This window comes from Neolamprologus multifasciatus, chromosome 20, assembly GCF_963576455.1.
Source record: "Neolamprologus multifasciatus chromosome 20, fNeoMul1.2, whole genome shotgun sequence".
Classification (NCBI taxonomy): domain Eukaryota; kingdom Metazoa; phylum Chordata; class Actinopteri; order Cichliformes; family Cichlidae; genus Neolamprologus; species Neolamprologus multifasciatus.
The window spans coordinates 12935814-12957180 of NC_140458.1; the positions used below are offsets into that span (position 1 = coordinate 12935814).

Genomic DNA, 21367 nt, shown 5'->3' on the forward strand with positions numbered 1-21367 from the left:
AAGAGTTGGCAGTTCGTCTTGTAACCGGTTCGAGCCTCGGTCGTTGTGTCCTTGGGCAAGACACTTCACCCGTTGCCTACTGGTGGTGGTCAGAGGGCCCGGTGGCGCCAGTGCCCGGTAGCCTCACATCTGTCAGTTCGCCCCAGGGCAGCTGTGGCTACAATGTAGCTTGCCATCACCAGTGTGTGAATGTGTGTGTGAATGACTGAATGTAGTGTAAAGCGCTTTGGGGTCCTTAGGGACTAAGTAAAGTAAGTTTTTTTTCCTAATTGTATGCTACATTAATGGAGTGGCTTAAACAGTGAGCAGCTGCTGGTGGGATATTGATTATCAGGGAAAACATATGACGTGAAACTATGTTAAATAAATTGAAACTTCATGAGGGAAATAGTCAGATTACACTTTTGATCATAATTTAAAAAATCACATTCTAATTCATGACATTTTGCACCCAAAGGTTTGCTTGTTTCATCCTCTTGTTCTGCATCTTGTGGTCATTCAGTGCTATAACTGTGGAGCAGAAGGAGTGATTCAGCATTAAGTTGTCTCAACAGTGATGCTCTGTGTGGGAGAGACTTTAAATGATGAAAGAAGTTGACATTTTTATTTATTACAATGTAAATTTGATTCTCTTTATATTAAAATTTAAATCAAAAAGTTTTGATTGGGTCAAGAGGATTGGAAACATCTGTGTTTGTGGACAGTAGGTGAATGAAGAAATGAAAAGGCCAACAAACAGGAGTTTCCTCAGGCACCAGCCAACAGAGAGATAATGGAAACCATAATGAAACAATAACAGTTGTTTTCATCCCTGTATCAGTTAGCCTTCTAATGCTTGCTCTTGCTGTTTTGTGGTACAAATGTTCACTGAGGTGGAAGATTCAGACTGAATGCATTAATAGGGAGAGAATGGAAAATGTGAGCTATTCTAATCTGGGTCAATGGACGGAAGTGTAGATTTTCAAAGTGAGGGATAAGTCTCTGCCATCATTAAAGTCCCTCTTTTTTGTCTCTTGTCTTTTTTGTTCTTTAGAATATCTCTGCTGGTCAGAGCATTTCACAGCTTGGACAGGGTGGACAGGGCCATGGGCAGAATGTCAGCCAGCCAGCTTCCAGTGGGCCAGCACAGGCACTCTCTGCTCAGCAGTCAACTGCTCACCAACAGCAACTCCAGCCTCTGCAGATTTCTGCTTCACTGTCACCATCACACCAACCACAGGTATTGTCAGTCTGTTATCACTGCTAATCTTACCTCCATGATACTCTCTTTTTTATAGGCTTGAAGCAAGTTCTTTTGATGCATCATCCTGCATCCTGCACACAGGAGACTTTTTTTTTCTAGATTATTTGACTTTTTAATGTTTCTTCCTTTTTTTCCTTTTTCTTTTAGTTTCCTTCACAGTATCCCACAGTCCAGGTGATGGCAGCTGTGACTGATTCTGAATCTTCCTTCCCTCACTCTTGCACTGCTCCTCCCCCTTCACCCTCAACTTCTCTTAATCACATCTTCCTTTCTCCTGGGCATACTGTCCCTGCGACTCCCTCTGTCTCTCCCATTTCTCCTCTGCACATTGAAAACACATTAGTTTCACCCATCTCAGTATCCCTCATACCGTCCCCATCACACGCACTGAGTAAGATAGAGCCCACATCCCCACAACCACAACACACTGCTAGATCTGAGGTTTCTCATGCATCACCTGCATTTATATCAGCCCTAACCACCCACCCCACACACACACACACTGCCCGGTGCCAGAACACACACCCTTCCACAATTGGCAGCAGTCAGCCACTAATACAGGTAATTATGACCACTGCAGTGGAGCACAGATGTTTACCAAGAAGGTGTGAACTGGAATTTGAGCATTTGTGTGTGTTTGTTAAAGGTGGTTTTTACTCAAGGGGATGAAACCTAAGATTGTGATTGTCTTGGGTTGTTTTTACATATTCTTTGAGTCAAAAATATACTTTTTTGGAGTAGGTATGGTGAACATAATAAACGTTTATGTTTTCCACATAATTTAATCAAATATTGCATATGAAACAATGCTAAAATCTAGATATGTAGTTCATACATGGATTATGTGAAAGAAACTCTGTCGCCAAATATCTGAAATAAGTTATTTAAGGATGATAATAATTATGTGTCTTCTTGTTTGTATGTCATTGTAGGCTCCTCAGCAGTCCCAGGTTAGCCATCCCGAGCCTGTTCCCTGTGCTCAGTCAGTCCAGCCATCTCAGCTCAAACAAGCTGCAGTCTTTTCTTCACATGTGCAGAACGGGGCAGAACTGGGAACAGCGTCTGCGGCTGCCCAGCTGGACAGTGTGAGCCCATGCCAGCTCCCCCCACAGGCCCAGCCCCAGAGTCAGGTTCAAAGCCAAATTCCTGTGCTGCAGTCTGCAGACTCCCAGAGAGCATCATCTGGGTCTGCCAGTTCCTGTTGGACTCAGCAGAAACAGCTGAGTAATGTCACAGGAGCTGCAGGTCAGGGTTCATCAGAGATTAACATGGAGGTATGGACTCATTTACATTTACTTGAACACTTCAAGTTCTCACTAATTATTTCTCCCTGTTAGTTTGGTTAACAGCAATACCGGCATAGTGCCGTGAGGCATCCCTGTGCGTCTTTTCAAAACATAAAATAGAAAGTAAAGGATTTCATATTCACCGTTATCCCATTATTTTTCTCTTCTTGTTTAATGCTGACTTTTGTTGTCATTAGGACCAAGCTGCAGAGAAACACACAGGAGGACAGAGCTATGACAGGTACTAGCTTATTTCTTCTCAGCCATATTTGCTAGTTGCAGGTTCTCAACAATGTGTATTTTGCACATGTGCAATTGTGCCCGGCCTCCTGCACCTTCAGGGTAGGTGGTACACCTCTCACTGTTGTTGTACAGAATCTCTACCAAAAGAGCAGTTTAACAAGAAAAATTAAGAATGATGATGAAAAATGATGCCTGGCAAGAATCTGCACAGGTTGGCAACATTGCATCTGTTTTGTTTTCAATTTAATGCAGCATAAACAATTTTTCATGAGGTATAGATAACTGACCTGATAAGTATAAATAATGGAACAACTAGCAACTATTTTTTTGTCTTAAAGTTGTCATTTACTACTACTTCTTATTTTATTTGTTGTCCTGTAAACCTTGTTGACCACCCTAACTTTGTGTGTAGATGGAGTGCAACATCGTGTTTGGTCAACACTGCCAGTTGACTAGGAGACAGATAAACATATCTGAACACTCATGTCACTCTTGCTGGTCATAGTGACATGAATGAAAGCATTTTAATAGTACTTTCATAACAGATATCATGTATCAGACATTTTAAATCCTGCAGGCATTCCATAGCTGTGATGAACTTCACAAAACCTTTTCACCGAGCTTTAAAAACACAGGAGGAGGTAAAGACCAGTACAGTATTCTCAATACAAGATTTCAGTTGTAAACAGAAGGCTCTGTGGTAATAGAGCTCTTGTATTTTGAGATTTAAGTAGGTTATTCATGATTGTGTATCACACATCTTATCAACTGAATCTGTCTTTGTCAGCCCCCCTACATTTGTGTGGACATACTGGTTAGACAGGTTTGGACAGGTTTGTGCATACTTGTTGTTTTGAAGTTTGTTATGTGTTGAGTACTAGAGTACTAGAGTAAAAAGAAGTGCCGGGTATTCGTTTTTTATTGATTAATAGTGGTTTTTAGTGAATATGGATTTGTATAACTGCCTGTCTTTCCCCAAACCAGTGTCAACTCCGATGCCACGTCAGGAAAGGAGATGAGTGATGGTTATGAAGGGACACATGGAGGTAGATGTGATGGGAAAGTCCGCAAACACCACCGCAGGTCCTCACGCACTCGTTCTCGGCAAGAAAAGCTCAGCAGACCAAAGCTTAGCATGCTGAATGTGGGTAACCAAAAGAAAGACTTTTCCTTAAGCTCTTCTCAAAAAAATGTAACATAAGGCAATAATTTTATTGCATTTGCTCCTGTTGCAGGTGTGTAACACTGGGGATAAAATGGTCGAGTGTCAGCTGGAGACTCATAACCATAAAATGGTCACTTTCAAATTTGACCTGGATGGAGATGCACCAGAAGAGATTGCTACATACATGGTATGTTGGAGGTGAAGGCGAAGTCAGCTGAGTTAATGCAAAGGGCTTTTGAAGTGTTTTGCAAGCTGTTCATTGACTGTTTGCTGTTCTCACCTGCAATGCAGCAAAAATCTGTTGTTTTGTCTCTTTCCCTTTTCCTAGGTCATTCATATTGGGCATATTTACAGATGGATAGATATGGGAACAGATGCATAAGCAGTACATTAACATAATGCCTACTAATTTATAATGTAAAAAAATAGTAGAAGGTGAATATCTACTTCTGAATGCTACTGTAGCAAAAATACTTCAAAATGTAAAAGCAAAATGAAATAGTTGTTGTAGTCATTGAATTTTCTTATATCATACAATAATAATACACTGCAGATAATATTTGATCTTGGCATAAAATGACATTAGGTTAATGTATCAGAAGGCTATAAATTATTATTTTTTGTTTCTCATGTTTGCCTTCTGCATGTACTTTTACGTCTCTTGTTCCCAACACAGTCATAAACACTTTACTTTAAGCATTGCTTGTTAAGCTAAAACTTTTAATGTTGCACTGTGTTTTTGTTTTGTTTTTTTCAGGTGGAGAACGATTTTATTCTACCTTTAGAAAAAGAGGCCTTCATTGAGCAGCTGAAGGACATCGTAGACAAGGCTGAGGACATGCTGAGTGAGGACACTGAGGGTGAGAGGAACTCCGACCAGGGAGGCAGCCCCAAACAGAGTGAAGGACCTGGCACACTGGGAACAGAGGTGAGAAACGCACTGTTGACAGTTAATAGATGAAATGGTGCAATCTGTCTACGAGTGCCTCCGCCTCAGATGTATCATCCAGGCAGCACTCTCAAGATGACTTTGCACTGCTGCCAAAAATACCAGCCTTGCTGATGCTACATTTTGATCTAACTGAATTTATTCTGAGGTTCAGCTTTTTTGGCTCTTTGGGGGAAGCCTTTTAAATGTACATTAGACTGATGCACATGCTTTAGCACTGGTTGGTAATCTTTCTTTTCCTTTAAAGGCTTCATCTGCCAGCACCCCACAGCTAGTGTACCAACAAAATGGTAAGGCTTTTTACCAGCCAGCATCTCATCTGTTAATATTATGATGTCACTTTGAACAAGGCTCATTTGATTATATACTTTGCACTTTATTACTGTTTGTTATGAATGCCTTTTCAGTCATACTTAATTTTATCATAAATGACAAATTATACAGGGTGCTATTGTTGAAAGCATAATCGTCTGGAATGCCTTGAGGCTACCATCGTTCTGATTTGGTGCTATATAAATAAAATTGAATTGAATTGAATGCAGTTATGCTGAAAATGATCTGTAATGGTGTGATTTTTAAATTCTGGGAATATAGATGTGGATGCTTGAGTTTCTCTGTTTGCCCTTCACAGTCCTGCACACTGGTAAGCGTTGGTTTATAATCTGCCCTGTGGCTGAGACTCCCATGCACGACAAAGAGAATACATCACACGCCCAGGGTAAGCCCACACTCCATTATTAATTTATAATGTCTTCTGATTTACTTCTTGTTAAACAAATAATCTTTTATATGAAGAGTTGATTTACATACTAGTTGGAGTATATTTTCTAGAAAAGGAAATCTGCAGCTTTCCTTTCTTTGCTTTTCTCTGCTGCTGCTGCTGCTGTTGTTACTGAAGACGGTGCACATGCATTAGAGTGTATCTGTGTTGGTTCTTCCGTTGGGGTCAGTTATATAAGAGTGCGTCTGCTGTGGTTTTAGGCAAAAGAAGAAAAAAATGAAGGGCAGGATTTATACTCTAGCTGACAGAGCCTGATGGGGGAAGACGAACAATGATGTAACACTTTGGCACTCACAGGAGCTAGCTCCTTTCTTAGCCTTGGCTGTTTACATATCAATCTGTTCTCCTGCTAATTAACTGTCATCTCTTTATTTTTCCAGAATCTAAAAAGTCTGGCTCATCGTCAGTCGGGGCCAACGGCAACACAGCTGCAGTGCCTACTCAGGTTGCCTCTTTGTCCTCCCAAAACCCGTCCTCGTCCTCCTCACTGACCACCGCAACTCAAACCTCGGTCCAGCCTCCGGACCAAATCACTAGCAAAGCCCACATCCAGCAGACCCAGCCCGGTGTTACTAAACATGCCCTAGGTTCTAGTGCCGCCAACCATCGCAGCTCACTTTCTGTGGAAGAACCTTGCATCTCCGCTGTTTCTATGGTTACTGATATGCCATGCTGCGCTATTGTGCCCCCTGTCTCGCTGGATGTAAATGGCATTGAGAAAGGAACACCTGGTGGTTTGGTTTCATCTCAGACTAATCAACCAATCCAGAAGGCCAGCCCTACTGGAGAAGCTCCTCCTCAGCTGACTTCCCTTCAGTCTGTGGTCATGCAGCAACCTTATGCAACGCCCATGCAGCCTGGGACTGTGACCTCGCAGCCTCAAAGTCCTGCACATCAGAACTCCCAGTCTTCAAGCCATCAGCAGTGTGTGGGGCCAGGCGAGTCAGACAGTGAGGGGCCACGCAGGGTGGAGTTTGTTGACCGCACTATCAAGACTTTGGATGAGAAGCTGAGAAACCTGTTATACCAAGAGCATGCTCCTTCCCAGCCCTCGAGCCTTACATCTGACACCCAGGCATCCAGCACAGAGGGGGTCAGCTCCCCTCCAGTCTCAGACGGCCAAAGCACTGAAGGAGCACTTACAAAGAAGAAGGGGGAACCTCTGGTAAAATGCACTGTGTTTGTTAGTAAAAGGGAGAAATGTGAGCAACCAGACTTTGGTTAAAAGCTACATGGTATATAAATAGCAGCAACAGTGAATCGATTCTCTGCTCTGTGTTATTGATTTGACTATTATCTATAAAGAGCAAGGTAAATACTGTGTTTCGAAAGAAGCGAGAGTAACTAAGTTACTCCTTTCATAACAATGATTCAGCCTGACCTCCCTTATATTTGTGTACATGCATGCCAGCAGAAACACATCAGGTTCTGACTCAGACAACACTGAGGTCAGGAAAGGATAACAGCTAGCCTTAATGCACCAACCCTGTGTATGTCATGTTTTAACACTTGTCACTATGCACATCATTGTGACCTGTCCAACACACACTCTTCTCGCTTTCTGTCTTAGCCTCAGATTCCTGAGCGCACGGATGATGTTGGTACATTAAGTGACTCTGCAGTGCCAGGTAGGTAACATTTATTTGTGTAATATCCATGTCACTTTGTTACTGCATAATGTTTTGCAGATAGTTTTGTTTTGAAAACAAAAATCTCCTTACTGGTCTTTTAGGTACTAACAGGGGTTTAAAAAGAAGTGATGTGCCTGAAAGCTCTGGTGCACATGGCTCCAAAAGCCGTTTTCAAGTAAGACCCTGCTTTCAAACTTTCAGTGAGCAAATCTGCTCAATGTAAATGTCATTTGCCCTAATAAAATTGCATTACAGGTCATGGCTTATGCCAGTGTTTATCTGAGTTCCAGTGTTTGTAGCTTTAATATTGCATTAGTTGTTTATGGGCCCTAATTTTGTTATGAACATGGGTTTCCCATTATTGCAGATCATCCCAACTCCGCCGGATGTTATTTGTCGCTTGGAAAAAAGCAAGACAAGCTGCAACTCCTGCAGTTCCCCAGCTCCTTCTAGTGGTTCTGGTGGGTCTTACAGCCAGGCTCAGAGCATGAGCAAGAAAGAGAGAGGATGTGTGGCTATGAGCAGGTCGTCAGTGAAACCTGGAGATGAAGATGAGAATGCAGAAACATCTAAATCTCACCGCAGTAGCCGTTACTCTGCTCCGCCAAACTTCTACCAGGCTACACCTTCTTCTAGTCCTGACAGCACCCCATGCCACATTCCCCGGGCCCAGACTATTGACGCTTCAGCACATCACCACTATCGCTTCCCCTCTCACCTCTGCTCTGACTCAGCAGATGAGGATAGCAGCAGCGTAGCTCTTCCTCCTGCACATCCAGCTCCTCTGGCTCATACCCTGTCTGAGCACAGTGGAAGTGACCTCATGAAGAGGGCAGTTGCCTTCCTGCGGCGCTCTGGGCGAAGCAAAAGTGAACAGAGCTCTGATTCACCGAGCCGACAGCCCGTGTCAATGAATGGTCACACTCCTTCGCCTTCAGCAGGACATGCACCCTCATCCTACATCAGCAGTGACAATGACTCCGAGTTTGAGGATGCAGATATGAGAAAAGAACTACAGAAACTTAGAGAAAAGTACGTTTTAGCTGTGTTTTATTAATCTTTTTTTTAATTAGCTGGTGTTTAAAAACTTTTTTAAGCGGAATACAGTTCCTGTGTATTCACTCTAATTGTTTCATAATTACATAACCGTTTCAGTTTATTGAAGCTGCTTCACACTAGTCTGATTGTCTAACTGTCATAATTAGTTATATTAAAAAAGAGACTATTTGGGAATATGGCTGAATTATTTTTGTATGTTTAATATGCACGTAACAGTGATAGTTAAGGCAAAGAGACTGTTAAATTACACATAGAATAAACTTAGTAAAAATGACACCCCTGGTGACTTTATTTTGGTGGAAGGCCAAAACCTCTTGTATAGGATATAAGACTGTGTAGTCCTGTGAAAAAGTATACCCAATGATTCAGGAGATTATAAAACCACCTTTAATTGAATTATTTTAAGTTAAGAATTGCGTTTTTATGATCAATTTCCAACATATAAAATCATGCTAATACTGACTTTTAACAATGCAGAGTACAGGAGATGGATAATTATGTGTGAGTGAACTTTTGAAATGATGTTTGTTTGGTTTCTTTTTGTTTTAAGATGGTTACTAAATATTTTCACCTTGCATCTACCTTTAAGACACATGAAGGAGATCTCAGAGCTGCAGGCATTTCAGAGGAGTGAGATTGAACATCTGTACAAGGAGTTGGGAAAAACTCTGCCCCCCAATGTCAGCCTGCTTCATGCTGCACCTCCAAGTGGCCGTAGGCGCAAAGCCAGCAAACACAAGCTAAAGGCTGGAAAACTGCTCAATCCAATGGTGCAGCAGCTCAAAAACAATCTTAATACAACCAGTGCTGACAGAAAAGGTATGTGGGTTGGGAACGTGGGGTGATGGGTGGCTATGTATCCGTGTGATGTGATGATTTGTGTGTATGGGAGAGTGTTTGCAGCCTGTGGAGAACACAGGAATGACATCAGGTTCAGAAAACTCGTAGGAGTGTGTGACTCATTCTGACTCACACTTTGCTTATTTTATTTATTTATTTTCTCTTTGTGCCAAGGTGAGAGTGCTGCCAGCTCGTCCGGCTCCCCAGCTAAAAGTTCAGTTCTATCAGATGGCTCAGCCCACTCCAGCGGCTGCTCCAGCTCCAGCAATCAGCCGAGCACTGCCCCAGAGCATGTCCACACCCAGCAGCCCTGTTCTTTGAAGGGTTCTTTCTCCTCAGACAACATCTACGCTGGACTACATGGTGATGGAAATCCCAACCATGCTGGCCCTGGTCAAGGTACATATTATAGGTTCATGGGTTTGTGTGTTGGCAGTTTGTGTGTGGTCATGCAGATGGACATGCATTCAGCCATTATACACATTTTTAACAACTGTTAATGGTGCCCCTGGGTAGCATTTTTGCTAACTGGAGGATGGAGAACCACCTCATTTTTACCAGCTTCAAACTTCATACTGTGTGTACTATAGGATTATTGACAGCACCACATACTGCATATTCACAAATACACGATTTTATTGTTAAATTTATGCCATTTTTTTTCAAGTTGAGAAACAAAAGTGGACTGCTATAAATGATTGTGTCCTAGCATGAACAATACTTGTGTACTAATATTGAACTTTTGAGCTCATAAATTCCCTGATAATTGTCTGAAAGCTGGGGATGTTTTGAGTTTTTATGCAGTTCATACCAAGAACTTTAACCATAAAAAAACAAAAGAAATCTGGACACCGGTTCTATTAATCTGCTACATTCTGCAGAGGATGAAGATTTGAACATTTGAATTTCCATGTTATTTACTTAAACTCAAAACAACTAGTACTAGATAATTAGCTTTTTGCTAACAGTGTTTAGAGTGAAATGAGAAATGTGAAGGGAAATAATTTTAGTGACTGCAAAATGTTATTTGAAGCTGGGTGATTTCTGTCTTTCAAACATTGCTATTTATTTATTTATTTTTTTAGGTTTCATATTAAATTCAGTGTATTCCAAGGTATAGACACTATAATCCCATAAATACATAAAATAGGCATAACAATACATAAACCCTCCACTTTATATTTACCTGATGATTATATTTTTTTTTAGGACCCGTAATAAAAGTGTATAATCTGTGCTTTAGTGTAAATGAAAGTGACAACAGGCGCACTGGAGAGACAACATGGTTTTACAGGTGTGGCCACAGACCATTGCTCTTTCCTTATCCTTCCTGTCTAGGGATGGGTATCGAAAACCGGTTCTTGTTGAGAACCGGTTCCCACTGTTTCAATTAATTGGAATTGTTTGCCATTTTTGCAAACGATTCCCTTGTCGATTCCAGTCGCCCCGAATGACGTCACCACGTTGCGTAGCGTCATTTACCTGACAGGAAACATGGCGCCTAAGCGGCTCAAACGCTCAAAAGTTTGGTTATACTTTATGAGAACGGATGACAACAGGGCTAACTTGCAATACTTGAAAAGTAGATATTTCATTTAAAGGAGGAAACACTATGAATATGCAAAAGCATTTGCTCACAAAACACGTGATAACCTTAAATGAATGTTGTGTTTTTAATTCCGCTCCGGACTCGTGAATCTCAACCCAGCAGCAGCTGTAATGTTTGCACGTCCTCTCCCGTTAATGCGGCAGGTAAATAATCAACTAACATTGCATATTATGTTAGCGCAATCTGCCTTATTACAAAACCTGCCATTACTGTGCATTTAGGTGACCATGATGAGAGAGACAGACAGAGTCTGGCTGGCTCAGATGCTGGCAGTTGTCGCTGCAGTTTACCGGTAGCGTCTTCTTTCAGGCCAGGATAGACGAGTGTCACTGAGCAGTGACTAAGGCTACGTTCACACTGCAGGCGAAAGCGCATCAAATCCGATTTTTTTGACCCTATGCGACCCATATTTGATCATGGTGTGACAGTGTGAACAGCACAAATCCGATATTTTCAAATCCAATCTGGGTCACTTTCGTATGTGGTACTGAATCCGATACATATCCGATGTTTCAGAAAGCGACTGCTGTGTTAATGGTCAAGTCGCATTAAATCCGTCTTTACGTCACTGACACAAGACAGACGCCAATTATCAGCGCCGGAGAAGCGCCCGATAAGACATCGCGAATGCTTCCTGGCCATCCGGTGAAACTGCTGGGAAGACAACGTTGGAGAAACGTTAACATTTTATTTGTACTGCATAATCTGCAGATTCTGACAGAAATCTGCAACTATCCTTTGAAGCACCGCTCCTCTCTAAAACAGCAATAAGGATCATTATTAGGTTATCTACATTATTATGTAAATAACAAAATAATTTAAAGCAAAAATTGGGAAACGTGAAGTCCAAAGTCTTTATATTAAGGGCCATCAGTCAAACAATATTGTTTGCTCTGGGTCTAAACAGAGCGCGTTGTGTGTGACATCTTCTTTTGCGCATGCGGGCCGCTTTGAGCGTTCACACTAGAATAGAATAGAATAGAATAGAATAGAATAGAATAGCCTTTATTGTCATTGTACAAAGTACAACGAAATTGGAGTGCCACTCCCTTGGTGCAAAAAGCAAAATAAATATAAATGTAAAATATAAAAAGTACAATAAAACAACTGTAGTGCTCAGACAATAAATAAGTACAATATATACAGGATAGCAGCATAATATAATGATAGTATGAATAGCAGCATAGTATAGTGACAATGGCAAGTATGGTTAAGCAGGTTTAATTGTTTTGTGCTTATTTACTACGGTGATAGCTCTGGGAAAGAAGCTATCCCTGAATCTGTTTGTCCTGGTTTTATGTGACCTGTACCGTCGGCCTGACGGTAATAGTTCAAACAATTGATTACTGGGGTGAGAGTAGTCCTTAATGATATTGCCAGCTCTGCTGAGGTATCGGGAGTTCGCAATGGCCTCCAGGCTGGGCAGAGGGCAGCCAGTGATCTTCTGGGCTGTGTTGATGACCCTCTGCAGTCCATTCCTGTCTGCAACTGAGCACCCTGCATACCACGTTGTTATGCCGTACGTTAGGATGCTCTCTATGGTGGCTCTATAGAATGTCACCAGCAGCCTCTCCTCCAGGTTGTTCCTCCTGAGCACTCTCAAAAAATGGAGACGCTGCTGGGCCTTTTTTACCACCGCCGTGGTATTTGCAGTCCAGGAGAGATCATCAGAGATCTGCATGCCCAGAAACCTCGCTAGAGCGCGTTTGCTGTCGCATTTTATTTGTAGTGTGAACGAGCAGACAAAAAAATCGGATTTGATCAAAAAATCGGAATTGAGCATTAAGACCTGCAGTGTGAACGTAGCCTAAGTTTGTGGTAAAAGGTTTGCACCCATTTGCCACAGCAGATGCCCCCGATTTTCGGTAAGTGAATGTGTTTAATTGTAGGCAGGGACATTACTGGATATTCTTGTGTAATTGCTACAAAATAATGTATGTTATACTTTGTTATTGCTACAGAAGAATATTTATTTTATTATTTTACATTTACAAATGTTTTTCCTGGGGACCCTGTGACACCCCATTGAAGAGCCGTAGGCTGTGGATCTCTTAAGATGTCACTGTTGGGTTTGTAAGGCCATGTTACTTCTAAATTTCTATCTTGTTCAAAGAGAAGATATAACACAAAGTTCTAAGCTAATCAACCTTAGTGTTCTCCTTTTTTAAAAAGAATCGATAAGAGAATCGATAAAGAATCGAATCGTTAAACAGAATCGAAAATGGAATCGGAATCGTGAAAATCTTATCAATACCCATCCCTATTCCTGTCTGATTATTTTTCTTATTTAGCTTTTTGCTAGTGCCCTTATCATTGCTGGTACGTGAAAAGGTGCACAGGGAGTCCAGCTCCTCCAGGATGGCACTATCCATATTTATTTTTTCAAAAAGGTTGGCTGTGTCTCCCATACCACGAGAATGGGCCGTTGCTTGTGTCTTTCACATCTGCTACATGTTGTCTGTGTGAAGCTGCTCTCATTTGTAAAGAGAATGGGACGCCAGTTCTGGTGTTCTTAGCAGTTTGACTGGCATTCACCTGAGTTCTGGTTTGTGAGCACAGGTCTCCCTGAAGGATGGTGGCCATTCATGCCACCTTCATGGAGTCTGTTTCTGGCACTTTGGTCAGAAATATGAGCATGAGTAGAATGCTAAAGGTCATTTTGTTGAGCTCTGGCAGTGCTCCTCAAGGTCCTCCTTTCACAAAGGAGCAGATACAGGTTCTGCAGCTGGGGTGAAACCCTTTTGCAGCCATGTCCAGCTCTTGTTGTGTAATGTCTCATCTCTTGGTACTTCCTTGAGACTGTCCTGGAGACACACCAAACCTTCTTGTGACAGCACATATAGATATACTGTCCTGGAGGAGCCACGTGTGCAACTCAAATAGGCTGGAATTACTCCCAGCAGTGACAAAGACACTAGCAAAAAGCAAAGCAGAGAAAAATCAGCCAGGAGAGAGCACTGGTCTGTGACCATCATCTTGGCACCTGCCACTGCAGAGCCAAAGTTTCATTTACACCAAAACAGGTAAAATGGATTCACAATGGTTTGTTTCCTAACTGGACAGACCGATATCTCTGAAGTTTAATTGACTTTGTGTTACACTGTGGTGATTGAGTGTTCCCTTAAGTGTTTTGAGGAGTGCAGATATAGGCAGCCAGTTTGAATTATCATCAGAGAGTCAAAACAGTCTCATTCATCACCAGATACTATGGTTGGATCCTGCATATCATGCTCTCCTAAACTGTCCTTTTCTGGTGCTTTTAATGGTGGGGATTTCTCATCCCAGTCTCTGTGCACTTTTACATAGTGTCTTTCTTGTTTCTTCTCTTCTTCCCTCTTATATTCATTTTTGCAGGCTGGACGGTTTACCACCAAACGTCAGAGAGAGTCACCTATAAATCTAGTAGCAAACCACGCACTAGATTCCTCAGTGGACCTGTGTCTCTGTCCATCTGTTTGTATTTGTTCTTTTATATTTCCCCTCACTCATTTCCATATTCTCTTTATTTATCTGCCTCTCTCTCCTATCAAACAATTTTTTATTTGTATGGAATATAGTGGATATTTTATTTCACCATCCCTGCAGGTCTTCTCACCAGACATACACCCATTGTTTATTCCTACCACCCACACTTCTCAACAACCTTAAAACTTGTTTTCTGTATATTTTCTAATTTATTTTATTTATTTTGTTGGCCGGAACAAAAAAACAGATGATATATATTGACACATAATACTGTTGTGATAAACTTAAAATTGGATATATCTGGCTAATACAGATGAAAGGTTTGTGCAGCCATGAAATGTTTCTTGCCATAAAACATACAGTGAAGCAGGTCAGTAGGGCTGTGCGATATGGCCAAAATCTCATATCCCGATATAAGAATTCTATCATCCCGATAACGATATAAATCACAAAAATGTAACATTTTCTGTAAATTCTGTGAATCTCGGGCAGCAACTTGCGGGAAGTGTTTCCAGCTGCGCGTCATGTAGCTGGAGTCAAGTGTTTTAACCGATACATTTTTAGACATAAGTTGTAACAGCCGCCGTTTTCTTTGTGAGTATTTATTACACGGCGTGCTGCGGGGAAAAGCCTGTTCTAACATTTGAGTCTAAGGTTTATTTATTTATTTATTTTTTTACTTCTCATCCGTAAATAATCTGCTCTTTCACGTGATTCAGTTTATTTTGAAAAGTCTCAACAGGACCTTGAGCTTTATTGTGAAAGGTTTATGTGGTACATAAACAAGCAGACGCGCGATGGTGTTACCGTCGTTGTTGCTAACCACAACGCATAAAAACAGGCGCTTGTCCATCCATAGTGTGGTTATATTAAATATAAGAGAAAGAGAGATCTTTAAGAAATTAATATAGCCACTACAGTGACCATCAAAACGGAGAAAAAATATTGCCGTAAACAGTTTATTTTGCGACACAACGAAACAAACGATAGCGTAAAATGAAACGATAGACGTTTTTATATCGTCATCCGATATATATCGTTATATCGAACAGCCCTACAGGTCAGTCTGTGTACTGTTTGTTTTATAGCATGTGACTTTGCTGAAAGTCTGTGAATGTGTTAGGGCTTTTACCCCTCAGCCATAAAAGACTGACATCGTCAAACCTGGTGGGTGGTATGGACATCCAAGTCTGTGAGCACAATAGCTCAAAAATGAGCTAGTTTTAAACTTATGCCATATGTGCATCTACTAGGAGGCTGAGCTGTAGCACTGGCCAGCACCCGTACTTTTAAAGCTTGTAATTGTTACAAAAGTGTGACGTTTACAGATAGATACAGTCTCTGCCGTTTTCTAGACTTGTTTGTGTTTGTAAGTCAGCATTTATGGCTTCTTCTAATAAAACCCTTATTGTCTGTAATATAATTTAAAATACAATCACTCCCAAGTTAAAATGTATTTACTAAGCAAAATCTACTACTAGCATTATAAAATCACTCTTCTTCTGTGATTTAGTTTACTTGAAGACAGTGATTTAATTAAAGTGACTTGATTACAGCAGCTATATATAGAAGTGGGAATTACCTGACTCTGGGGGATCTCAGAGAAAAATATAAAGACATTTCAATTCATTCATTCGTGCAGGGTGACCTTTCTTTCCTGGCTGTGTTGTATATTTTCAGCTTGAATTAAAGCCTTTTTTGATTATATTTTTCTGAAGAAGTGCAGCATGACTCAGACGTGTGGCTCTTTGTGCGGGTGTTGAGATCTGCAGGTTCAAATTGCTGAAAATAATTTCTGTGCACTGAAGTAGAGCGTAATTTCTATGCAGTCAGTTTTTCCAGTGTTTCATTTGCACAGAGGGATATTTCCCAGATAGAAAGAGAGCTGTGAAACAACATGTAATTGTTATCAACCATCTTACCAACCCAGTGCTGTACTGTGATCTGTATTTAGTCGGTGGGAGAAAGGAAGTAGAACAAAGAGTAGCTTTATTTCTATGAATTCAGTGTCCCTGAGGACCCAGATTGCATCCAGTTGACCTTAAGATTGAAAAGGAAACATTTCTAGGGTGTGCTGCCTCTTATATTCAAAATCCAGGCTGCAATAACTTTAATGTTGTAGGTACCTATGTCAGTTTACAGTCTTTCCTCTGGCAATCATCCATAATTCACAGAACTGCAGTTACATTCATAATTATTAATTTTTAAATATATTGCCCCCTGCTCTTCATACAGTTGCTTTGTGCAGTGCTTCTGGCATTCAAAAATAGACCCCACAAGCACGCTGGAGCTTGTGAATGCCTAGTCCTGTCCAAACATGGGCCTAATACACGATGGTGTGAGTGTGTTTGTGTATGTGTGTGTGCATCTGAGAGAGAATGGCAAACTCTTTATACCGTATTTATTTGTTGTGTGTTTCCATCCACGATTAATTTTGATTGTGTAACACCCCCTCCCACACACACACATACAGACGAGTCGAGGCACTAAGTCTGCCATCCTGTGTATACTAACACAGAGAAAAAAAACCAACCCTTCCCTAATAGGCAGGGCCCTATGCTTTGATTGAGGAAAGCTCTCTCTGTCCCTCATGTTTGGATGGAGAAGACGTGCATGGTGCAGGCGCCAGGCAGGGCACTGATGGAGACTTGCTCCGCCATATGAAGGGCTGTATCATCAATATTATTATGGTTTTGTTCTTTCACCTCTCCTGAGTTACCTGCATGTTTGGATTTTTGTTTTTTTCTTTTTAATTGCTGACTCTGACGAGTTCCAGCTTGTATCTGTGTGCTTTCAGTTGGTTAAATTCTATTTGTTTTGGTTTCATATTTTGTTTCACAGGCATTCTCACATCGACAAAAGGATAATTTTGCTTCCCTTTAAATCCAGGCTCCAATATTCTTTCTCAATGTTACACATTTTGTAGTTTCTCCCTACCAGTTAATGAAACAGTAAATCATCCGTTATTCCAATGATCAAACAAAAAGTAGAAATTTATACGATAGTAGCTGCATTTTTCCAAATTTCTATCCAATATTTTTGATATATTCCATATTAAATATAATCATGAAAAGTTCAATAAATGTGCAGGAACAAACATGCAACATGACACGTAAAGGCAAGTTGTGATTTCTTTTAGGCTTGTACACTTTCTAAAAATCAGCTCTTCAAATGATATTAAAGAGAACACCTAGATTTGCTCCTCTAGTCCTCACTGATTTTTACACCCCTCTTCCTCCTTTTCCTCTTTCTCTCTCCTCAGTTGTTTTGATAGCTGAATGTGCTTTTGAAGCAGCTTGTCCACCTACTTGTGGTGTGCAGTGTGTCCTGGCCTAACTGTTTCTGTCTTGTGCTGTTTTACCTTTTTATAGGGTCCACTCTGAAACGACTATGTCTAGGCAAAGAACGCAGTAGTAGTAACTATCTCATTTACTTTCTTACTCTCTGTCTTTTCTATTCGTCCTCACTATTTTAGTCCTTTTTTTCTCTGAAATTAATTTGGCACTTGAAAATGTCTCCGTTGTTTAAACGTGGGTACTCAACAGATTGTTGCATTAATTTGTTTCATGTTTTGCATGGCAGTGTGCCTACATGTCTTGGTTGCTGGATTTTGTCACTGCTTGCATATCAAACATTTCATTTTTATTTAATTGTTCATGAAAGACATGTATGTTGTAATCCTTTGGCTGCTGGCAAAATATGTGTCACAACTTTACCTGTACACTCATTTTGCTCTAGCCTGGCCAGAATGATGAGGATTATTTAAACGTGGCTTTCATGAAAGGTGACATTACAGGTTTTTTTGGATTTTTTTGTGAAACTGTCCTTAATTCTGCCATACAGCAGCCAATTGATTTGACAGCTGTTTTTTTTTTGTTGTTGTTTGTTTGTTTGTTTGTTTGTTTGTTTTGTTTTTTAACTAGGCAGATTTTAAGACCTTTGTGTCTTTTCAGGGTCCTCTCTCAACACCACCAGTGCTCAAACAGCCTCCAGTCAGACTCAGCCATCACTCTCTGCAGCAACATCCTCACCTTCTCCTCAGCCATTCACACGTCTCGCTCAGGTCCAGACCAACAACAGCAACAACAAGAGAGGCACGTTTACTGATGATCTTCACAAACTGGTTGATGACTGGACAAAGGAAACTGTAGCAGTGGCCAGTCAAGCACGACCTTCCCTGAACCAGATGAAACAGCAGAGGCGTCGGCAAGACCTGGAAGGCGGTGCAGCACCGATGGGAGCAGTTACTCGTGAGGTATTTGGAACAGAGAGTGACTGAGAGTTTAGGAGCTGTACTTCATCATTCTTAATGTAAGCATGAGTCAGCCTGAGTCTGTGCACATATTTTGTCCCCTCTGTTCCAGATGAAATGTCATAATGGTCCCGGCAAGTTCCAGCTGCCTCTTTCATGCCCCCTGACTGCTGCTTTAGGCCCTCGTATACCTGCAACCCTATCGTCAAACTCATCCACAGCACCCTCACCTGGTTACCTCGTTCCCGCAGGCTCCTATGCTGGGATGGTTCCCGGTCCTCTTTATCCCCAGAGATGGCCCAGCTTGCCCAGTCCTGTAGGGTCTGTGGTCCCTGTAGGCTTGCTTGGTGCAGCAAGAATGATGCCCTATGGCACAATGGCAAACCCACAGATTCAAGCTTACCCTCTGGTTATCCACAGCCCCGAGAATGGCCCATGTCCAAAAACCACAAGGACTACTTGATCTGCTTACCAAAATTTATTAGTGTGTATTTGCAAGACAGTCCAGCTCCACTCTGCTCTGTTCAGAGCAACACATGTACATAATCCCATCATGTAAATACAATGAGAAAAGTGTTGATTCTTCATGCAACACTAATCTGTAGTAAATTGTGTGTGTGTGAGTGTAGATATGTGTGTATATTATACAGTACATGTTAAGTAAGTATGTTTGAATACTTTTTTGGCTTTAGTCATGACTCAGCCATACTAGTCATTTTATGTGTGGTCACAACATCCATATTTCATTTTATTCTTCAATTCTGCAATTTTCTTGTTGCTTTTGCCTTTCTGGGTTAAGTACACTTTAAACACTACATTGGAATCCAAATACCAGTGGTTTGAGATACAATAATAGGACAGTATGATGAATCTATTGGAAAGAATGTAGTGCCTTGAACATTAATTTATATATTTTTTTTTCTTCTTGGAAAAAAGAAAAAAAAACCACAAGTCTGCATCCAAGTTATATTATTTTAATGTAGCTTGAATGCAGTCTTGAGTTTTTAATACATTGCAATTTTTATTTTTTATTTTTTTCGGTTTACATATGAATGCCCTTCTGTTACTGCACTGTCATCACAGTATGTAGTCTTATTTAAATAACAGAATCGTGTTTTAACTCTTGTTTACCTTCCACCCCTGTGACAGATGGAATGCCATAGCGGTGAGACGTACCGATGCCTTTCAGAAACAAACGGTTAATGTACGACTGATGAGGGAAGGGAGAAAAAAAAATATGCCAGCAGCCAAAATCCACTCATTCAGGTCAAAATGGTTCAGCAGGACACAGCCTCTTTTTGATAGGACAGCTGATACATTTGACAGCACAAGAGCTGGCAGTGTTGTAGCTTTGTGCTCAAAGGAAAGGCGGTGTCCAGAGCCATACATACTGTACATAGTTCTTTCTACAGTATATGCCTCCGGAAGTGTTCTGATCAGAATGTAGCGATTAATATGTGAAGGCTTGAGGCTCAAAAGTGCAATTTAAACCCCTCAACAAAGCTTTGATCGTGGCCTTGCCACAAGCCTTATCTCTAATGTGTGCAACAGGAGCAAGCTAAAAAGTTGAACAAACGTCGCAAATCACCAAGCACCAGACAGAAGACAGAAGTTACCGGGCAAAGTATAAAGATTACAATCCACGCAGCAAACTGAATTCACTTCCAGTAAATGTTCTTTCAACTTTGCTAGTACTCAGCGTACACTGTATGTAAAATGTTGTGTGCAATCACAAGTTAGCTCTGATGTTTTCAACCTATTTGATGTTTGATGCTTTTCTTTTTCTTTTTTTTGGTGATGCTGCTATCATCTGTTAAGGTGATCCTACTGTGTAGTTAGGCTTTCTGTTCACATACAATGGCACTAAAAAAATAAGACTCCTCAGATTAACAAATGGAACACTCATGAAGCAGTGTTATTGCCGAATGAAATTTTGATGTGTTCATTTCACACGTTGCTTTTGATGTCTGCTCTGTTTTCTAGTTTCTTTCCAGTGATATATTTCAAAATGCAAACGACACTCGATGTGGGAGATTTGCACAACACATATTCTCCTTTTATTCTGCGTTAAAAGAGTTCCTACACTGTATATAAGTGGGTTTCACCCATCTGTACTTTTATATCACCGATGAGCATGGCCAACTTTTCATGTTCCACAAAGCTTAACAGTTATTGCTATTATGGTTAGAAATTTCACATCTCCACAGCACATTTGAAAGATTTCATCACCACCAATCTTGCTAAGCTGTGAATTGTACAGTTTTCTTGTTTTGTACATTTTGTTTTTCTGTTTTTTTTTTTGTTGTTGTTGTTTTTGAATGAAAATGATATTGATGGTGGTGGTGGTATTGGATGAGGAGGAGGGGTTGCTTTGAAGTATATTATTCCATCAATTCGGTTTGAATTGGACTTTTATAGGATATTATGCAGAGTCTTCTGCTTTGGTGAAATACTTCCAGTAGTAAGAGATTTCTGTTCTCTGTCATTTGTATCTGGTATGTTTTGTTCCACCTCCCTCGCTGCTAACTTACTGGAGAGCAGAGAAGGGAACAACTCTATGGCATATTCATTTGGATGCACTGATGAAATGAAGAGCTGATACACACAGATGGGAAAGCAGCTCTGACACCTTCTCCCTCTGCTCATCTCGCTCTTCTGTGGACAACATTGCCCCCTGGTGAATATGCACTGGTTGTCAAAGGCTTGTATTCAAACTGTGGGATTGCTTTTTGCCTGCTGTATGTCCCACTGCATTACCCCACCCTATCCTGCTGCACTCTTATCACAGACTGTATGTTGAGAGAGAAATAAATATTTTATGCTTGATAGCATGTCTCGTTGTTA

General features: G+C 40.9%; 1 protein-coding gene across 7 annotated transcripts in view; it reads left to right on the forward strand.

The window, feature by feature from the left end:
* LOC146494549 (serine/threonine-protein kinase WNK2) overlaps positions 1-21349 on the forward strand; it is a 43703-nt gene extending 22354 nt beyond the window's left edge. For 3 of the 7 annotated variants that reach the window (XM_085146528.1, XM_085146527.1, XM_085146533.1), the window contains 19 exons: positions 1034-1219; positions 1391-1804; positions 2176-2517; positions 2727-2770; positions 3757-3916; positions 4008-4124; positions 4695-4865; positions 5134-5176; positions 5518-5604; positions 6048-6832; positions 7238-7295; positions 7400-7473; positions 7666-8330; positions 8947-9176; positions 9372-9596; positions 14161-14259; positions 17643-17687; positions 18225-18526; positions 18636-21349. In XM_085146528.1, coding sequence (XP_085002654.1) covers positions 1034-1219; positions 1391-1804; positions 2176-2517; positions 2727-2770; positions 3757-3916; positions 4008-4124; positions 4695-4865; positions 5134-5176; positions 5518-5604; positions 6048-6832; positions 7238-7295; positions 7400-7473; positions 7666-8330; positions 8947-9176; positions 9372-9596; positions 14161-14259; positions 17643-17687; positions 18225-18526; positions 18636-18986 — 4398 coding nt within the window. In that variant the 3' untranslated portion in view covers positions 18987-21349. The remainder of the gene's footprint in view (positions 1-1033; positions 1220-1390; positions 1805-2175; positions 2518-2726; positions 2771-3756; positions 3917-4007; positions 4125-4694; positions 4866-5133; positions 5177-5517; positions 5605-6047; positions 6833-7237; positions 7296-7399; positions 7474-7665; positions 8331-8946; positions 9177-9371; positions 9597-14160; positions 14260-17642; positions 17688-18224; positions 18527-18635) is intronic. The other 4 variants (XM_085146529.1, XM_085146530.1, XM_085146532.1 and 1 more) reach the window with 4 other exon arrangements.
* The last annotated feature ends 18 nt before the right edge of the window (positions 21350-21367 follow it).